The sequence below is a fragment of the Rhinoderma darwinii genome, chromosome 2 (assembly GCF_050947455.1).
Source record: "Rhinoderma darwinii isolate aRhiDar2 chromosome 2, aRhiDar2.hap1, whole genome shotgun sequence".
Classification (NCBI taxonomy): domain Eukaryota; kingdom Metazoa; phylum Chordata; class Amphibia; order Anura; family Rhinodermatidae; genus Rhinoderma; species Rhinoderma darwinii.
The window spans coordinates 315,583,920-315,598,698 of record NC_134688.1 but is presented as its reverse complement, the minus strand read 5'-3'; the positions used below and the strand labels follow the sequence as shown (position 1 = coordinate 315,598,698).

General features: G+C 40.0%; 1 protein-coding gene across 1 annotated transcript in view; it reads left to right on the top strand.

Moving 5' to 3' along the window:
• Positions 1-14,779, top strand: part of MYBPHL (myosin binding protein H like) — an 85,033-nt gene that overhangs the window by 68,239 nt on the left and 2,015 nt on the right. Inside the window, exon 7 of the mRNA XM_075851159.1 lies at positions 13,715-13,746. Coding sequence (XP_075707274.1) covers positions 13,715-13,725 — 11 coding nt within the window. The 3' untranslated portion in view covers positions 13,726-13,746. The remainder of the gene's footprint in view (positions 1-13,714; positions 13,747-14,779) is intronic.

The following is a 14,779-nucleotide window of genomic DNA, read 5'->3' as shown; positions in this document are numbered from 1 at the left end:
CCTGAGGTGGAGCTGCCTCATAGTCTGACGCTGTCCAATCAGTATGAAGCTGCTTCACACACAGTATGAGAGACATTCTAGAGGGAAGGGGGATCACTTCAAACAGCCATATCTCGGGCTGTGGATCACCTAGATCTTTCATATGACACCAGGATTCCAGTTCTAGCAGTGACACAACTGGAGATATCGCCAGTAGAATACACAGTCGGGAATGAAAGCTGTATACTATAAGATCACACGGTGTTGCTGGGCAGGGAAGGGGGAGTAGCTGTATGCGGATTGGACAGCGTCATACAGAAAACATTACACCGCCCAGGGTGAAAAGAAAGAGTAACCTCCTATTTGGCTATTAGAGCCAAATTAGCATATTTAGAAAAAAAATATCGCTTATCACATGGAAGACGCAGTGGCTACTAGACTCAATAACCTCTCTCACTTCTGTGACCATTGGCATTTATGGTCCATATCACCATTCTTTAGTTGTAGTTTAGTTTGATTATGGATTGCCTGCCTCTCAGAAAGTTGCTCTTAAAGGGAACCTGTCACCAGCATTTCACCTATTGAACTTTGCATATCCCTCACTGGCCGCTGCTATCAAAAGTTCCTTGCCGTTATCCCCTCTTCTAAACTCCTCCTCTGACTAAGTAACGGTCTGCAAACATTTTGCGCTTTTTATCGTAATAATCCGGTGTGCGCACACACCAGAATAGGACATCAATGCACAAGCGCAGGATTTTGTATGCTGGGGGAAGGCGAGGAGCTGTCAATCAAAAGTAAGGAGGCGGGGTTAACTCGGAAAGACTTGAGGAATGAAGATATGACTCTTTTCAAACAAAGATATGACTCTTTTATGCTCTTTAGCATACAGTGCAGGAACACTAAAAAACAGAATACTAAAGCTACAGAGCCGACTAAGAAGACAATTATACGTCATATAGAAATTATTTTTCGCCCACTTACCAGGTATTGCTGGTTTAAAAGGTGAAATGCTGGTGACAGGTTCGTTTTAATTTTAAGGTATACTATCATTACTCAGTTGCAATTATATTTTGACATCATAGCATCTTAGAAATGGAATCTTTTGTGCTATTATATTGATACTGACAGGCATGACATACTGTCACCTCCCCTAACCCCTGTTTAATGTACCGGTACATATATTGTATGTAAAATAAATACAAACTAAAATTAAAAAAAAACACACAAACATTTAATAACAGAACAAACTTGGAGAGTAAGGGTCCTTTTGCACATTTTTTTGTCGATTGGCGCTCATTTAGCTCCATTTACATGGAGCAATCTTCGGCACTGTATGCACCCGAACTGTCATTAGGGCGATCGTTCTGGCACATACAGTTTCATTATGGTCAGTAGCACATCTTTGTTTACACGAAGAGTTGTGCAGCCAACAACCGATGATTTTAAATATGTGACAGATGACAAATGAGTGTGTTTGCCTGTGTAAAGCCCAGCGATCAGCTGCAAATGAGCATTGATCAGAAACGAGCGCCCAATCATCTGCCGGTGTAAAAGGGCCTTAATGCCTTAACGACCGCCATATAGTGTTTTTACGGCGGCCTTTCAGGGTAGTTCTTCTGAAGCTCTCACCATACGGGCACACCCGCAATGCAATTGCGGGTTATATGGCAGCCTGGGGCCTAACAAAGGCCCCCAGGTCTGCCTTTAGAAATGCCTATTAGTTTTACACTGACTGGTATAATACACTGCAATACAGTATTATTAACAAGTATTGCAGTGTATTATAAAAGCGATCAAAAGATCGCATATTGAAGTCCCCTGAGGGACTAAAAAAAGTTAAAAAAGATTATTAAAGTTTGTAATAAATAAATAAATGTCCCAAGAAAAAAAAATTAAGAACCCAATTTTTCTCCTTACAATATACTTTATTATGAAAAAAAGTTAACAGCTACACATATTTGGTATCGCCCCATCCGTAACGACCACAACTATAAAACGATTCCATTATTTAACCTACACGGTGAACATTGTAAAAATAAAATAAAAAACAAATGCCAGAATTGGCGTTTTCTGTTTATCCAGCCTTTTTACTAAAAAGAGATCAAAAAGTCGCATGTACTCAAATTTGGCACCAATAAAAACTACAAGTTGTCGTGCAAAAAAAAGCCCTCAAGCACGTGTCAACAGAAAAATAAAAAGTTATGGCTCTTAAAATATGGCTCACAAAATCAAAGAATTTAGAAAAAAAAGTGGTTTTACTGTGTAAAAGTAGTAAAATATAAAAAAACAACTAGATAAATTTGGTATCGCCGCAATTCTAACAACCCGCTGAATAAAGTTATTATGTTATTTATACCACACTGTAAACTGTGTACATTTAAGGCACAAAAAAGTATGGGAAATTTCAGTTTTTTTCCTATTACCCCACCAAAAATGTTAATAAAAGTTAACCAATAAATTTTAAATGCCCCAAAATGGTGCTATTAAAATTACAACTTGTCCCACAAAAAACAAGTCCTATACAGCTATGTATACGGAAAAATAAAAAAGTTATAGCTCTTTGAATACGACGATGGAAAAACGTAAACAAGTTGCTCAGTCATTAACCCCTTCCCGCTCCTTGACGTACTATTACGTCATGGCAGCTGTATCGTTCGCGCTCCATGCCGTAATAGTACGTCTCGGGAGTAACGGCCGTTTCGGCCGTCCTCCCGACACATACAGGAGCTGTGACGCTGCTGTCTTGTTCAGCAGCTGTCACAGCTCCTACAGCGGGGACCGATCGCTGTGTCCCCGCTGATTAACCCCTTAAAAGCCGCGTTCTATAGAGATCGCGGCTTTTTAGGGGTTAAGCTGCCATCGCCGGCCTGCTACGCGATAGCGGCCGGCGATGGTGACTATGGCAACCGGACACCAAACAATGGCGTCCGGCTTTGCCATAGACGGAAGCCTAGTGGGTCCTGACAACGTCAGGACCCACTATGCTTGCTGTCAGTGAGTAGCTGACAGTTCTAATACACTGCACTACGCATGTAGTGCAGTGTATTAGAATAGCGATCAGGGCCTCCTGCCCTCAAGTCCCCTAGTGGGACAAAGTAATAAAGTAAAAAAAAAGTTAAAAAAAGATGTGTAAAAATAAGAAAATAAAAGATTTAAAAGGTATTAAAAGTAAAAATCCCCCTTTTTCCCTTATCAGTCCTTTATTATTAATAAAAATATATAAACAAACAAATAAACTATACATAATTGGTATCGCCGCGTCCGTAACGGCCTGAACTACAAAATTATTTCATTATTTATCCCGCACGGTGAACGCCGTAAAATAAAATAATAATAAACCGAACCACAATCACAATTCTTTGGTCACTTCACCTCCCAAAAAATGGAATAAAAAGAGATCAAAAAGTCGCATGTACCGAAAAATGGTACTGATCGAAACTACAGTTCGTTACGCAAATAATAAGTCCTCGCACGGCTTTATTGATTGAAAAATAAAAACGTTATGGCTCTTAGAATAAGGTAACACCAAAAGTGAATGATTTTTTACAAAACGTATTTTATTGTGCAAACGCCATAAGACATAAAAAAAACCTATAAACATCTGGTATCGCCGTAATCGTATCGCCCCGCAGAATAAAGTGAATATGTCATTTATAGCGCACGGTGAACGCTGTAAAAAAAAACGAAAAAAAAAACAATCGTACAATTGCTGTTTTTTAGTCACCACGCCACCTAAAAATAGAATAAAAACTGATCAAAAAGCCGCATGCACCCCAAGAAAACTACAATGGATTCCTCAAGGGGTCTAGTTTATAAATTGGGGTCACTTTTGGGGGGTTCCCAATGTTTTGGCACCACAAGACCTCTTCAAAACGGACATGGTGCCTAATAAAAAAGATGCTTCAAAATCCACTAGGTGCTCCTTTGCTTCGGAGGCCGGTGCTTCAGTCCATTACCGCACTAGGGCCACACGTGGGATATTTCTCAAAACGGCAGAATCTGGGCAATAAATATTGAGTTGCGTTTCACTGATAAATCCTTTTGTGTTATTAAAAAAATGGTATAAAGAGGATTTTCTGACAAAAAAAAAATGTAAATTTCACCTCTACTTTGCTCTAAATTTTTGTGAAACACCTAAAGAGTTCATAAACTTTCTAAATGCTGTTGTGGATACTTTGAGGGGTCTAGTTTCTAAAATGGGGTGTTTGATAGGGGTTTCTAATATATTGGCCCCTCAAAGCAACTTCAGAACTGAACTGGAACCTAAAAAAATCAATAAATGAGGCAATACTTCGCTTCTTACATTATACTGATAATGAGCCGTGCCCACGCCGAGATGGCCCCAGTTTTGACCGTTTGTATAAACGGAGACCCCTATTAGACCGTTCCAGTGCCCGGTTTTCCCCAGCATACACCCCCGAGAAGTGTATTTCTATTGATGAGTCCCTGGTACATTTTAAAGGGAGGGTTCAATTCCGCCAGTACCTGCCGGGTAAGAGGGCAAGGTATGGCGTGAAGATGTATAAGCTGTGAGAGTGCATCAGGGTATACCTACAGGTTTAGGATATATGAAAGAAAGGCCACCCCCAAACCAGACTGCATCCTGGACTACAATAGGTACATGGGAGGGATGGACTTGTAAGATCAAGCCCTGAAGCCATACAGCGCCATGCGGTGTGGTATAAGAAGCTGGCCGGGCACATCATACAGATGGCATTGTACAATGCGTACGTGCTACGTCAATGTGCAGGCCAGACGGGAACTTTCCTGGAATTTCAAGAGGTGATTATCAAGAACCTAATCTTTAGGGACCAAGAAGGGGGGACACCCAGTACTTCTTGAAGCGAGCCCACACGCATCGTACCAGGGCAACACTTTCCAGGAGAAGTTCCCCAAACTGGCAAGAAGGGAAAAAGTCAAAAGAGGTGCAAAGTCTGCTATAAGAGGGCGATAATGGATGACACAATATATCAATGTGACACGTGTCCCGAATAACCAGAGCTCTGTATGAAAGTGTTTTAAAATTTATCATACATCCCTTGGTTTATAATTTACCCCAATTTTACTTACCCTGATGCACTCCACACAGCTTATCCCCCCTCGTCTTTCCCCTCTGGGCCCTGCTGTGTGTCCAGGCAGCTGATAACAGCCACATGTAGGATATTGCCATATCCGGGAGAACCCACATTACAGTTTATGGGGTGTAGGTCTCCGGTCAAAATGCTCACTACACCTCTAGATGAATGCCTTAAGGGTGTAGTTTTTAAAACGGGGTCACTTCTTGCGGGTTTCAACTGTACTGGTACCTCAGGGGCTTCTGCATACATGACTTCGCACTAGAAAATCCCCAGTAGGCCAAATGGTGGTCCTTTCCTTCTGAGCCCTCCCATGGGCCCAAACGGCAGTTTATCACAACAAATGGGGTATTGCGACACTCAGAACAAATTGCGCAACAGAATGGGGTATTTTGTTTCTTGTGAAAATAAGAAATTTTCAGCCAAAACTACATATTATTTGAAAAAAATAATTTTGTTTTCATTCCCAGCCCAATTCAAATAAGTTCTGTGAAAAAACTATGGGGTCAAAATGGTCACAACACCCATAAATGAAGTCCTTGAGGGGTGTAGTTTCCAAAATTGGGTCATTTGTGGTGGGTTTCTATTGCTTTGATACCTCTGGGGCTCTGCAAATGCGACATGGCACCCGAAAACCAATCCAGCAAAATCTGTACTCCAAAGAACACACAGCTCTCCTTTCCTTCTGAGCCCTCCCATGGGCCCAAACGGCAGTTTATCACAACAAATGGGGTATTGCCGCACTCAGGACAAATTGGGCAACAAAATGGAGTATTTTATTTCTTGTGAAAATAAGAATTTTTGAGCTAAAATGACATATTATTGGAAAAAATATATTTTTTTTTAATTCCCAGCCCAATTCAAATTAGTTCTGTGAAGAAACTATGGAGTCTAAATGGTCACATTACCCATAAATGAATTCCTTGAGGGGTGTAGTTTCCAAAATGGGGTCACTTCTGGTGGGTTTCCATTGCTTTGATACCTCTGGGGCTCTGCAAATGCAACATGGCACCCGAAAACCAAACCAGCAAAATCTGTACTCCAAAGAACACACAGCGCTCCTTCCCTTCTGAGGCCTCCCATGGGCCCAAACGGCAGTTTATTGCCACAAATGGGGTATTGATGCACTCAGGAGAAATTGGGCAACAAAATTGAGTATTTTGTTCCCTGTGAAAATAAGAAATTTTGGTAAAAAATTACATCTTATTGGAAAAAATGTCATTTTTTAATGTCACAGCCCAATTGAAATAGGTGCTGTGAAAAAACTGTGTGGTCAAAATGCTAACAACAACCATAAATGAATTCCTTGAGGGGTGTAGTTTCCAAAATGGGGTCACTTTTGGTGGGTTTCCATGCTTTGATACCTCTGAGGCTCTGCAAATGCGACATGGCACCCGAAAACCAATCCAACAAAATCTGGACTCCAACAAACATATAGCGCTCCTTTCCTTTTGAGCCCTCCCATGGGCCCAAACGGCAGTTTATCACCACAAATGGGGTATTGCCACACTATGGACAAATTGGGCAACAAAATGGGGTATTTTGTTCCTTGTGAAAATAAGAAATTTTGATCACAAATGACATTTTATTGGAAAAAATGTCATTTTTTTCATTTCAGAGCCCAATTCAAATACGTGCTGTGAAGAAACTGTGCGGTCAAAATGGTAACAACAACCCTAAATGAATTCCTTGAGGGGTGTAGTTTCCAAAATGGGGTCACTATTGGGGGATTCCTACTGTTTTGACACCTCAACACCTCTTCAAACCTGGCATGCTGCCTAAAATATATTCTAATAAAAAAGAGGACTCAAAATGCACTAGGTGCTTCTTTGCTTCTAGGGCTTGTGTTTTATTCCAGGAGTGCAGTATTGCCACATGTGGGACATTTCTAAAAACTGCAGAATCTGGACAATACATATTTAGTAGTGTTTCTCTGGTAAAACCTTCTGTGTTACAGAAAAAAAAATGAAATTTGCAAATTTCACCTCCACTTTGCTTTAATTCCTGTGAAATGCCTGAAGGGTTAAAAAACTTTCTAACTGCTGTTTTGAATACTTTGAGGGGTCTAGTTTTTAAAATGGGGTGTTTTATCAGGGTTTCTAATACATAGGCCCCACAAAGCCACTTCAGAACTCAAGAGGTACCTTAACCCCTTAAGGACGCAGCCTAGTTTTGGCCTTAAGGCTCAGAGCTCATTTTTCAAATCTGACATATTTCACTTTATGTGGTAATAACGTCGGAATGCTTAAACATACCCAAGCGATTCTGAGATTGTTTTCTCGTGACACATTGGGCTTCATGTTCGTGGTAAAATTTGGTCGATATATTCAGTGTTTATTGGTGAAAAATTGCAAAATGTAGAGAAAATTTTGAAAAAATTGCATTTTTCAGAATTTAAATGCATCTGATTGTAAAACAGACGGTTATACCACCCAAAATAGTTACTAGTTCACATTTCCCATATGTCTACTTTAGATTGGCATCGTTTTTTGAACATTCTTTTATTTTTCTTGGACGTTACAAGGCTTAGAACATAAACAGCAATTTCTCATATTTTTAAGAAAATTTCAAAAGCCTTTTTTTTAAGGTACCTCTTGAGTTCTGAAGTGGCTTTGTGGGGCCTATGTATTAGAAACCCTGATAAAACACCCCATTTTAAAAACTAGACCCCTCAAAGTATTCAAAACAGCAGTTAGAAAGTTTTTTAACCCTTCAGGCATTTCACAGGAATTAAAGCAAAGTGGAGGTGAAATTTGCAAATTTCATTTTTCTTGCTGAATTTCAATTTTATTAATTTTTTTTTCTGTAACAGAGAAGGTTTTACCAGAGAAACACTACTAAATATGTATTGTCCAGATTCTGCAGTTTTTAGAAATGTCCCACATGTGGCCCTACTGTGCTCGTGGACTAAAACACAAGCCCTAGAAGCAAGGAAGCACCTAGTGCATTTTGAGTCCTCTTTTTTATTAGAATATATTTTAGGCAGCATGCCAGGTTTGAAGAGGTGTTGAGGTGTCAAAACAGTAGGAATCCCCCAATAGTGACCCCATTTTGGAAACTACACCCCTCAAGGAATTCATTTAGGGTTGTTGTTACCATTTTGACCGCACAGTTTTTTCACAGCACGTATTTGAATTGGGCTCTGAAATGAAAAAAATTTCATTTTTTCCAATAAAATGTCATTTGTGATCAAAATTTCTTATTTTCACAGGGAACAAAATACTCAATTTTGTTGCCCAATTTCTCCTGAGTGCATCAATACCCCATTTGTGGCAATAAACTGCCGTTTGGGCCCATGGGAGGCCTCAGAAGGGAAGGAGCGCTGTGTGTTCTTTGGAGTACAGATTTTGCTGGTTTGGTTTTCGGGTGCCATGTTGCATTTGCCGAGCCCCAGAGGTATCAAAGCAATGGAAACCCACCAGAAGTGACCCCATTTTGGAAACTACACCCCTCAAGGAATTCATTTATGGGTAATGTGACCATTTAGACTCCATAGTTTCTTCACAGAACTTATTTGAATTGGGCTGGGAATTAAAAAAATATATATTTTTTCCAATAATATGTAATTTTAGCTCAAATTCTTATTTTCACAAGAAATAAAATACTCCATTTTGTTGCCCAATTTGTCCTGAGTGCGGCAATACCCCATTTGTGGTGATAAACTGCCGTTTGGGCCCATGGGAGGGCTCAGAAGGAAAGGACCACCATTTGGCCTACTGGGGATTTTCTAGTGCGAAGTCATGTATGCAGAAGCCCCTGAGGTACCAGTACAGTTGAAACCCGCAAGAAGTGACCCCGTTTTAAAAACTACACCCTTAAGGCATTCATCTAGAGGTGTAGTGAGCATTTTGACCGGAGACCTACACCCCATAAACTGTAATGTGGGTTCTCCCGGGTATGGCAATACCCTACATGTGGCTGTTATCAGCTGCCTGGACACACAGCAGGGCCCAGAGGGGAAAGACGAGGGGGGATAAGCTGTGTGGAGTGCATCAGGGTAAGTAAAATTGGGGTAAATTATAAACCAAGGGATGTATGATAAATTTTAAAACACTTTCATACAGAGCTCTGGTTATTCGGGACACGTGTCACATTGATATATTGTGTCATCCATTATCGCCCTCTTATAGCAGACTTTGCACCTCTTTTGACTTTTTCCCTTCTTGCCAGTTTGGGGAACTTCTCCTGGAAAGTGTTGCCCTGGTACGATGCGTGTGGGCTCGCTTCCAGAAGTACTGGGTGCCCCCCCCCTTCTTGGTCCCTAAAGATTAGGTTCTTGATAATCACCTGCATTGTACAATGCCATCTGTATGATGTGCCCGGCCAGCTTCTTATACCACACCGCATGGCGCTGTAGGGCTTCAGGACTTGATCTGACAAGTCCATCCCTCCCATGTACCTATTGTAGTCCAGGATGCAGTCTGGTTTGGGGGTGGCCTTTCCTTCATATATCCTAAACCTGTAGGTATACCCTGATGCACTCTCACAGCTTATACATCTTCACGCCATACCTTGCCCTCTTACCCGGCAGGTACTCGCGGAATTGAACCCTCCCTTTAAAATGTACCAGGGAACTCATCAATAGAAATACAAACGGTCAAAACTGGGGTCATCTCGGGGTGGGCACAGCTCATTATCAGTATAATGTAAGAAGCGAAGTATTGCCTCATTTATTTATTTTTTTAGGTTCCAGTTCAGTTCTGAAGTTGCTTTGAGGGCATTATATATTAGAAACCCCTATCAAATACCCCATTTTAGAAACTAGACCCCTCAAAGTATTCACAACAGCATGTAGAAAGTTTATGAACCCTTTAGGTGTTACACAAAAATTTAGAGCAAAGTAGAGGTGAAATGTAAATTTTTTTTTTGTCAGAAAATCCTCTTTATACCATTTTTTTTATAACACAAAAGGATTTATCAGTGAAACGCAACTTAATACGTATTGCCCAGATTCTGCAGTTTTGAGAAATATCCCACATGTGGCCCTCGGGCGGTAATGGACTGAAGCGCCGGCCTCCGAAGCAAAGGAGCACTTAGTGGATTTTGAAGCCTCTTTTTTATTAGGCACCATGTCCGGTTTGAAGAGGTCTTGTGGTGCCAAAACATTGGAAACCCCCCAAAAGTGACGCCAATTTGGAAACTAGACCCCTTGAGGAATCCATTGTAGTTTTCTTGGGGTACATGCGGCTTTTTGATCAGTTTTTATTCTATTTTTAGTTGGCGTGGTGACTAAAAAACAGCAATTGTACTATTGTTTTTTTTTTTCGTTTTTTTTTACAGCGTTCACCGTGCGCTATAAATGACATATTCACTTTATTCTGCGGGGCGATACGATTACGGCGATACCAGATGTTTATATTTTTTTTTTATGTCTTATGGCGTTTGCACAATAAAATACGTTTTGTAAACAATCATTCACTTTTTGTGTTGCCTTATTCTAAGAGGCAGAACTTTTTTATTTTTTAATCAATAAAGCCGTGCGAGGACTTATTATTTGCGTAATCAGCACAATTTTTAGGTACATGCGACTTTTTGATCTCTTTTTATTCCATTTTTTGGGAGGTGAAGTGACCAAAGAATTGTGATTGTGGTACGGTTTATTATTATTTTATTTTACGGCGTTCACCGTGCGGGATAAATAATGAAATAATTTTGTAGTTCAGGCCGTTACGGACGCGGCGATACCAATTATGTATAGTTTATTTGTTTGTTTATATATTTTTATTAATAATAAATGACTGATAAGGGAAAAGGGGGGATTTTTACTTTTATTACTTTTAAATCTTTTATTTTCTTATTTTTACACATCTTTTTTTAACTTTTTTTTTACTTTATTACTTTGTCCCACTAGGGGACATGAGGGCAGGAGGCCCTGATCGCTATTCTAATACACTGCACTACATGCGTAGTGCAGTGTATTAGAACTGTCAGCTACTCACTGACAGCAAGCATAGTGGGTCCTGACGTTGTCAGGACCCACTAAGCTTCCGTCTATGGCATAGCCGGACGCCATTGTTTGGTGTCCGGTTGCCATAGTCACCATCGCCGGCCGCTATCGCGTAGCAGGCCGGCGATGGCAGCTTAACCCCTAAAAAGCCGCGATCTCTATAGAACGCGGCTTTTAAGGGGTTAATCAGCGGGGACACAGCGATCGGTCCCCGCTGTAGGAGCTGTGACAGCTGCTGAACAAGACAGCAGCGTCACAGCTCCTGTATGTGTCGGGAGGACGGCCGAAACGGCCGTTACTCCAAAGACGTACTATTACGGCATGGAGCGCGAACGATACAGCTGCCATGCCGTAATAGTACGTCAAGGAGCGGGAAGGGGTTAAAAAAAAGGCTTTTGAAATTTTGTTAAAAATATGAGAAATTGCTGTTTATGTTCTAAGCCTTGTAACGTCCAAGAAAAATAAAAGAATGTTCAAAAAACGATGCCAATCTAAAGTAGACATATGGGAAATGTGAACTAGTAACTATTTTGGGTGGTATAACCCTCTTTTTTACAAGCAGATGCATTTAAATTCTGAAAAATGCAATTTTTTCAAAATTTTCTCTACATTTTGCAATTTTTCACCAATAAACACTGAATATATCGACCAAATTTTACCACGAACATGAAGCCCAATGTGTCACGAGAAAAAAATCTCCGAATCGCTTGGGTAGGTTTAAGCATTCCGACGTTATTACCACATAAAGTGAAATATGTCAGATTTGAAAAATGGGCTCTGAGCCTTAAGGCCAAAACTAGGCTGCGTCCTTAAGGGGTTAAGGTTTAAAATACCTTCGTTATTAAAGGGTTATGCAGTGGGAACCTTTTATTGTCTCTAAATTTTATTTTAGTTCAGAGAGCTGATGTCCCCACTATTACATAGTACGATTGACCAAATGATGGGAGAAAGGGAAGAGATATGGGTAAACATTGTTATACCCCTAATCCAGAGGAAAATTAAACAAATAAAAAAAATACCCATGAGGCATTGACAAATCTACCCTAAAAAGGAAAAATTTCTCTCCGGATTACAACTGCCAATCAGACTGGATCAACACTATGTCTGGAGTAGATTCATTAAATGTTGTGACATGGCATATAGCCTTGTGACAAATTCAGTCATGTGTTAATTGTGTCAAGGACTGTCATGAATTTGTATTCCCAGACTCTCCTGTCTCGTTGGCACAAAATATTTTTATTTTCATTTTTCAAATGACAGGATGTAAGGCTGTGTAAGGCTGGATTGCCACAAAACCAGGGCAATGGACAGTGAGGTGATATCAAGGCGTGTGCCCTTGCCAATCTTCCCCATAAAGCTAGGACGCTCGTAAGGACTGAAAAGATTGGTGGTTTATTCACTGCTTTGCACCAGAAGATATTATAACATTTTGAAGGGGACACCACTAGTTTCTCTATTAATTTCCATGGTGGTAGATAGTGGTGAGACAAAGAAGTAGATAATTGGTCTAACTGGTCCACGTAGTAATAATTAAGTAGGTGGGGAACATCTAAGCCGCCAGAGGGAAGGGACAGGGTACATATAAACTGCTTTGTGGAATATGACGATAGTTGTCCTGCCATATGAAATGAGAAAGTTAAGCTTGGAGTTTTTTAAGTACACCTACAGTTATAGAGAAAGGGGGTGTGCAGAAAAATGAAAGCATTTTTGGGAGCCAGGTAATTTTTAAAGCTTTATCCTTCCTAACCATGATAGGTTACTATTGGACCAATGAATAAGGTCCTGTTCTAATTGCTGCAGTAGGGTTGGGTCATTGTCGTAGTCAATTGAACAACCAAGCTGTCTCTTTTCTGAGGTGTAGTTCTGTTAAGAAAAAAGACAAATACTATTGTGATATTATCACAAGCAGAATTCTATTGTGATGATGTCAGAAACAGGGTTTGTCTTTATTTCCAAGCAGAGTTCCATTGTGATGATGTCCCTTTGGTGTTTGTCTATATGCATTAAAACAAGTTGGAAATACTACATAAGAGACCGTACAAAAACAATATATTAAATATATGTAAATGAGCAAGGAGTGTTTTATGGATGGTGAATCAAATTAGAATCCTTCTGATTAGGTTTTTTTATTTAAAAATAGGCGTTAGACTATAACTTTTAATTATTTTTAATACCTTGTTGTGCAAAAATACTTTTCTTACTCTGTATATGTGTAGATGGTTTTTATTATTGTAAAATATAATAATTTAGTCTGGTGGCTCTATAGTTGTTAGGCTACGTTCACATATGCGTTAGGGTTTTCCGCTGTTCTGCTCCGCCATAGGCGCAGAACAGTGAAAAAACGGAGCTGCCGGATTCATTGCATGACTTCTGTCACATGTCCATCGTTTAGCCAGACAGAATACCGCAGCATGTTGCACTATTTGGCCATGAAAAGTGACAGAATCTGCGATGGAGCAGAGCCTCCGACACTGATGCGAATGAAGCCTTGCTGATTGCAAAATATATATTTTTTGCATGTCACAAGAGTTTGTCTTTACTAGGCAGAATTTTCTTGTGATGCTGCCCTGTGGAGAAGCGGTAGTATGATTCATTATTGTTATGATTATTTATTTTGGTTTTGACATGCACTGTATATTGCTAATTGTTGATCTTTTTTCATGTTGTTTTGCATAATACAAAGTCATTAAATTATTGCATTCTTTTTTTCCAGTGGCACAATAAACACAGGTTTTTGATTACAAGGTAAGTAATAAAATATAATATAGGTAGAATTAATCCTTTATTGAATACAAGCAGTAATGATAATAAAAGTGACAATTGGATTTGTTGCTAATAAATTTTCTAGATAGATATAATGTATAAAATTTAATTTTGCTGGATCAAAATATGCCTTTGAACTCTGCTATTGCAGCAGATAGGCGCTGCAATGTAGATTACAGTAACGTTTTTATTTTTAAAAAACGAGCATTTTTGGCCAAGTTATGACCATTTTCGTATTTATGCAAATGAGGCTTGCAAAAGTACAACTGGGCGTGTTGAAAAGTAAAAGTACAACTGGGCGTGTATTATGTGCGTACATCGGGGCGTGTTTACTACTTTTATTAGCTGGGCTTTCTGATGAGAAGTATCATCCACTTCTCTTCAGAACGCCCAGCTTCTGGCAGTGCAGATCTGTGACGTCACTCACAGGTCCTGCATCGTGTCGGCACCAGAGGCTACAGTTGATTCTGCAGCAGCATCAGCATTTGCAGGTAAGTACCTGCAAACTTACCTGCAAACGCCGATGCTGCTGCAGAATCATCTGTAGCCTCTGGTGCCGACACGATGCAGGACCTGTGAGTGACGTCACAGCGTGATCTCTGGAGAACACGGCTGTGTCTGCACTGCCAGAAGCTGGGCGTTGGTGAAGAGAAGTGGATGATACTTCTATACACAACGCCCAGCTAGTAAAAGCAGTAAACACGCCCCGATGTACGCACATAATACACGCCCAGTTGTACTTTTACTTTTCAACACGCCCAGTTGTACTTTTGCAAGCCTCATTTGCATAAATACGAAAATGGTCATAACTTGGCCAAAAATGCTCGTTTTTTAAAAATAAAAACGTTACTGTAATCTACATTGCAGCGCCGATCTGCTGCAATAGCAGATAGGGGCTGCAAAATCTGGTGACAGAGCCTCTTTAAAGCAACTTTTAAATTGACTTTAATTAAAAAAAAATGTTTACTTTTTAAGATACAGCTTCTGTGTATCCTGTATACATAGAAGCTGTATC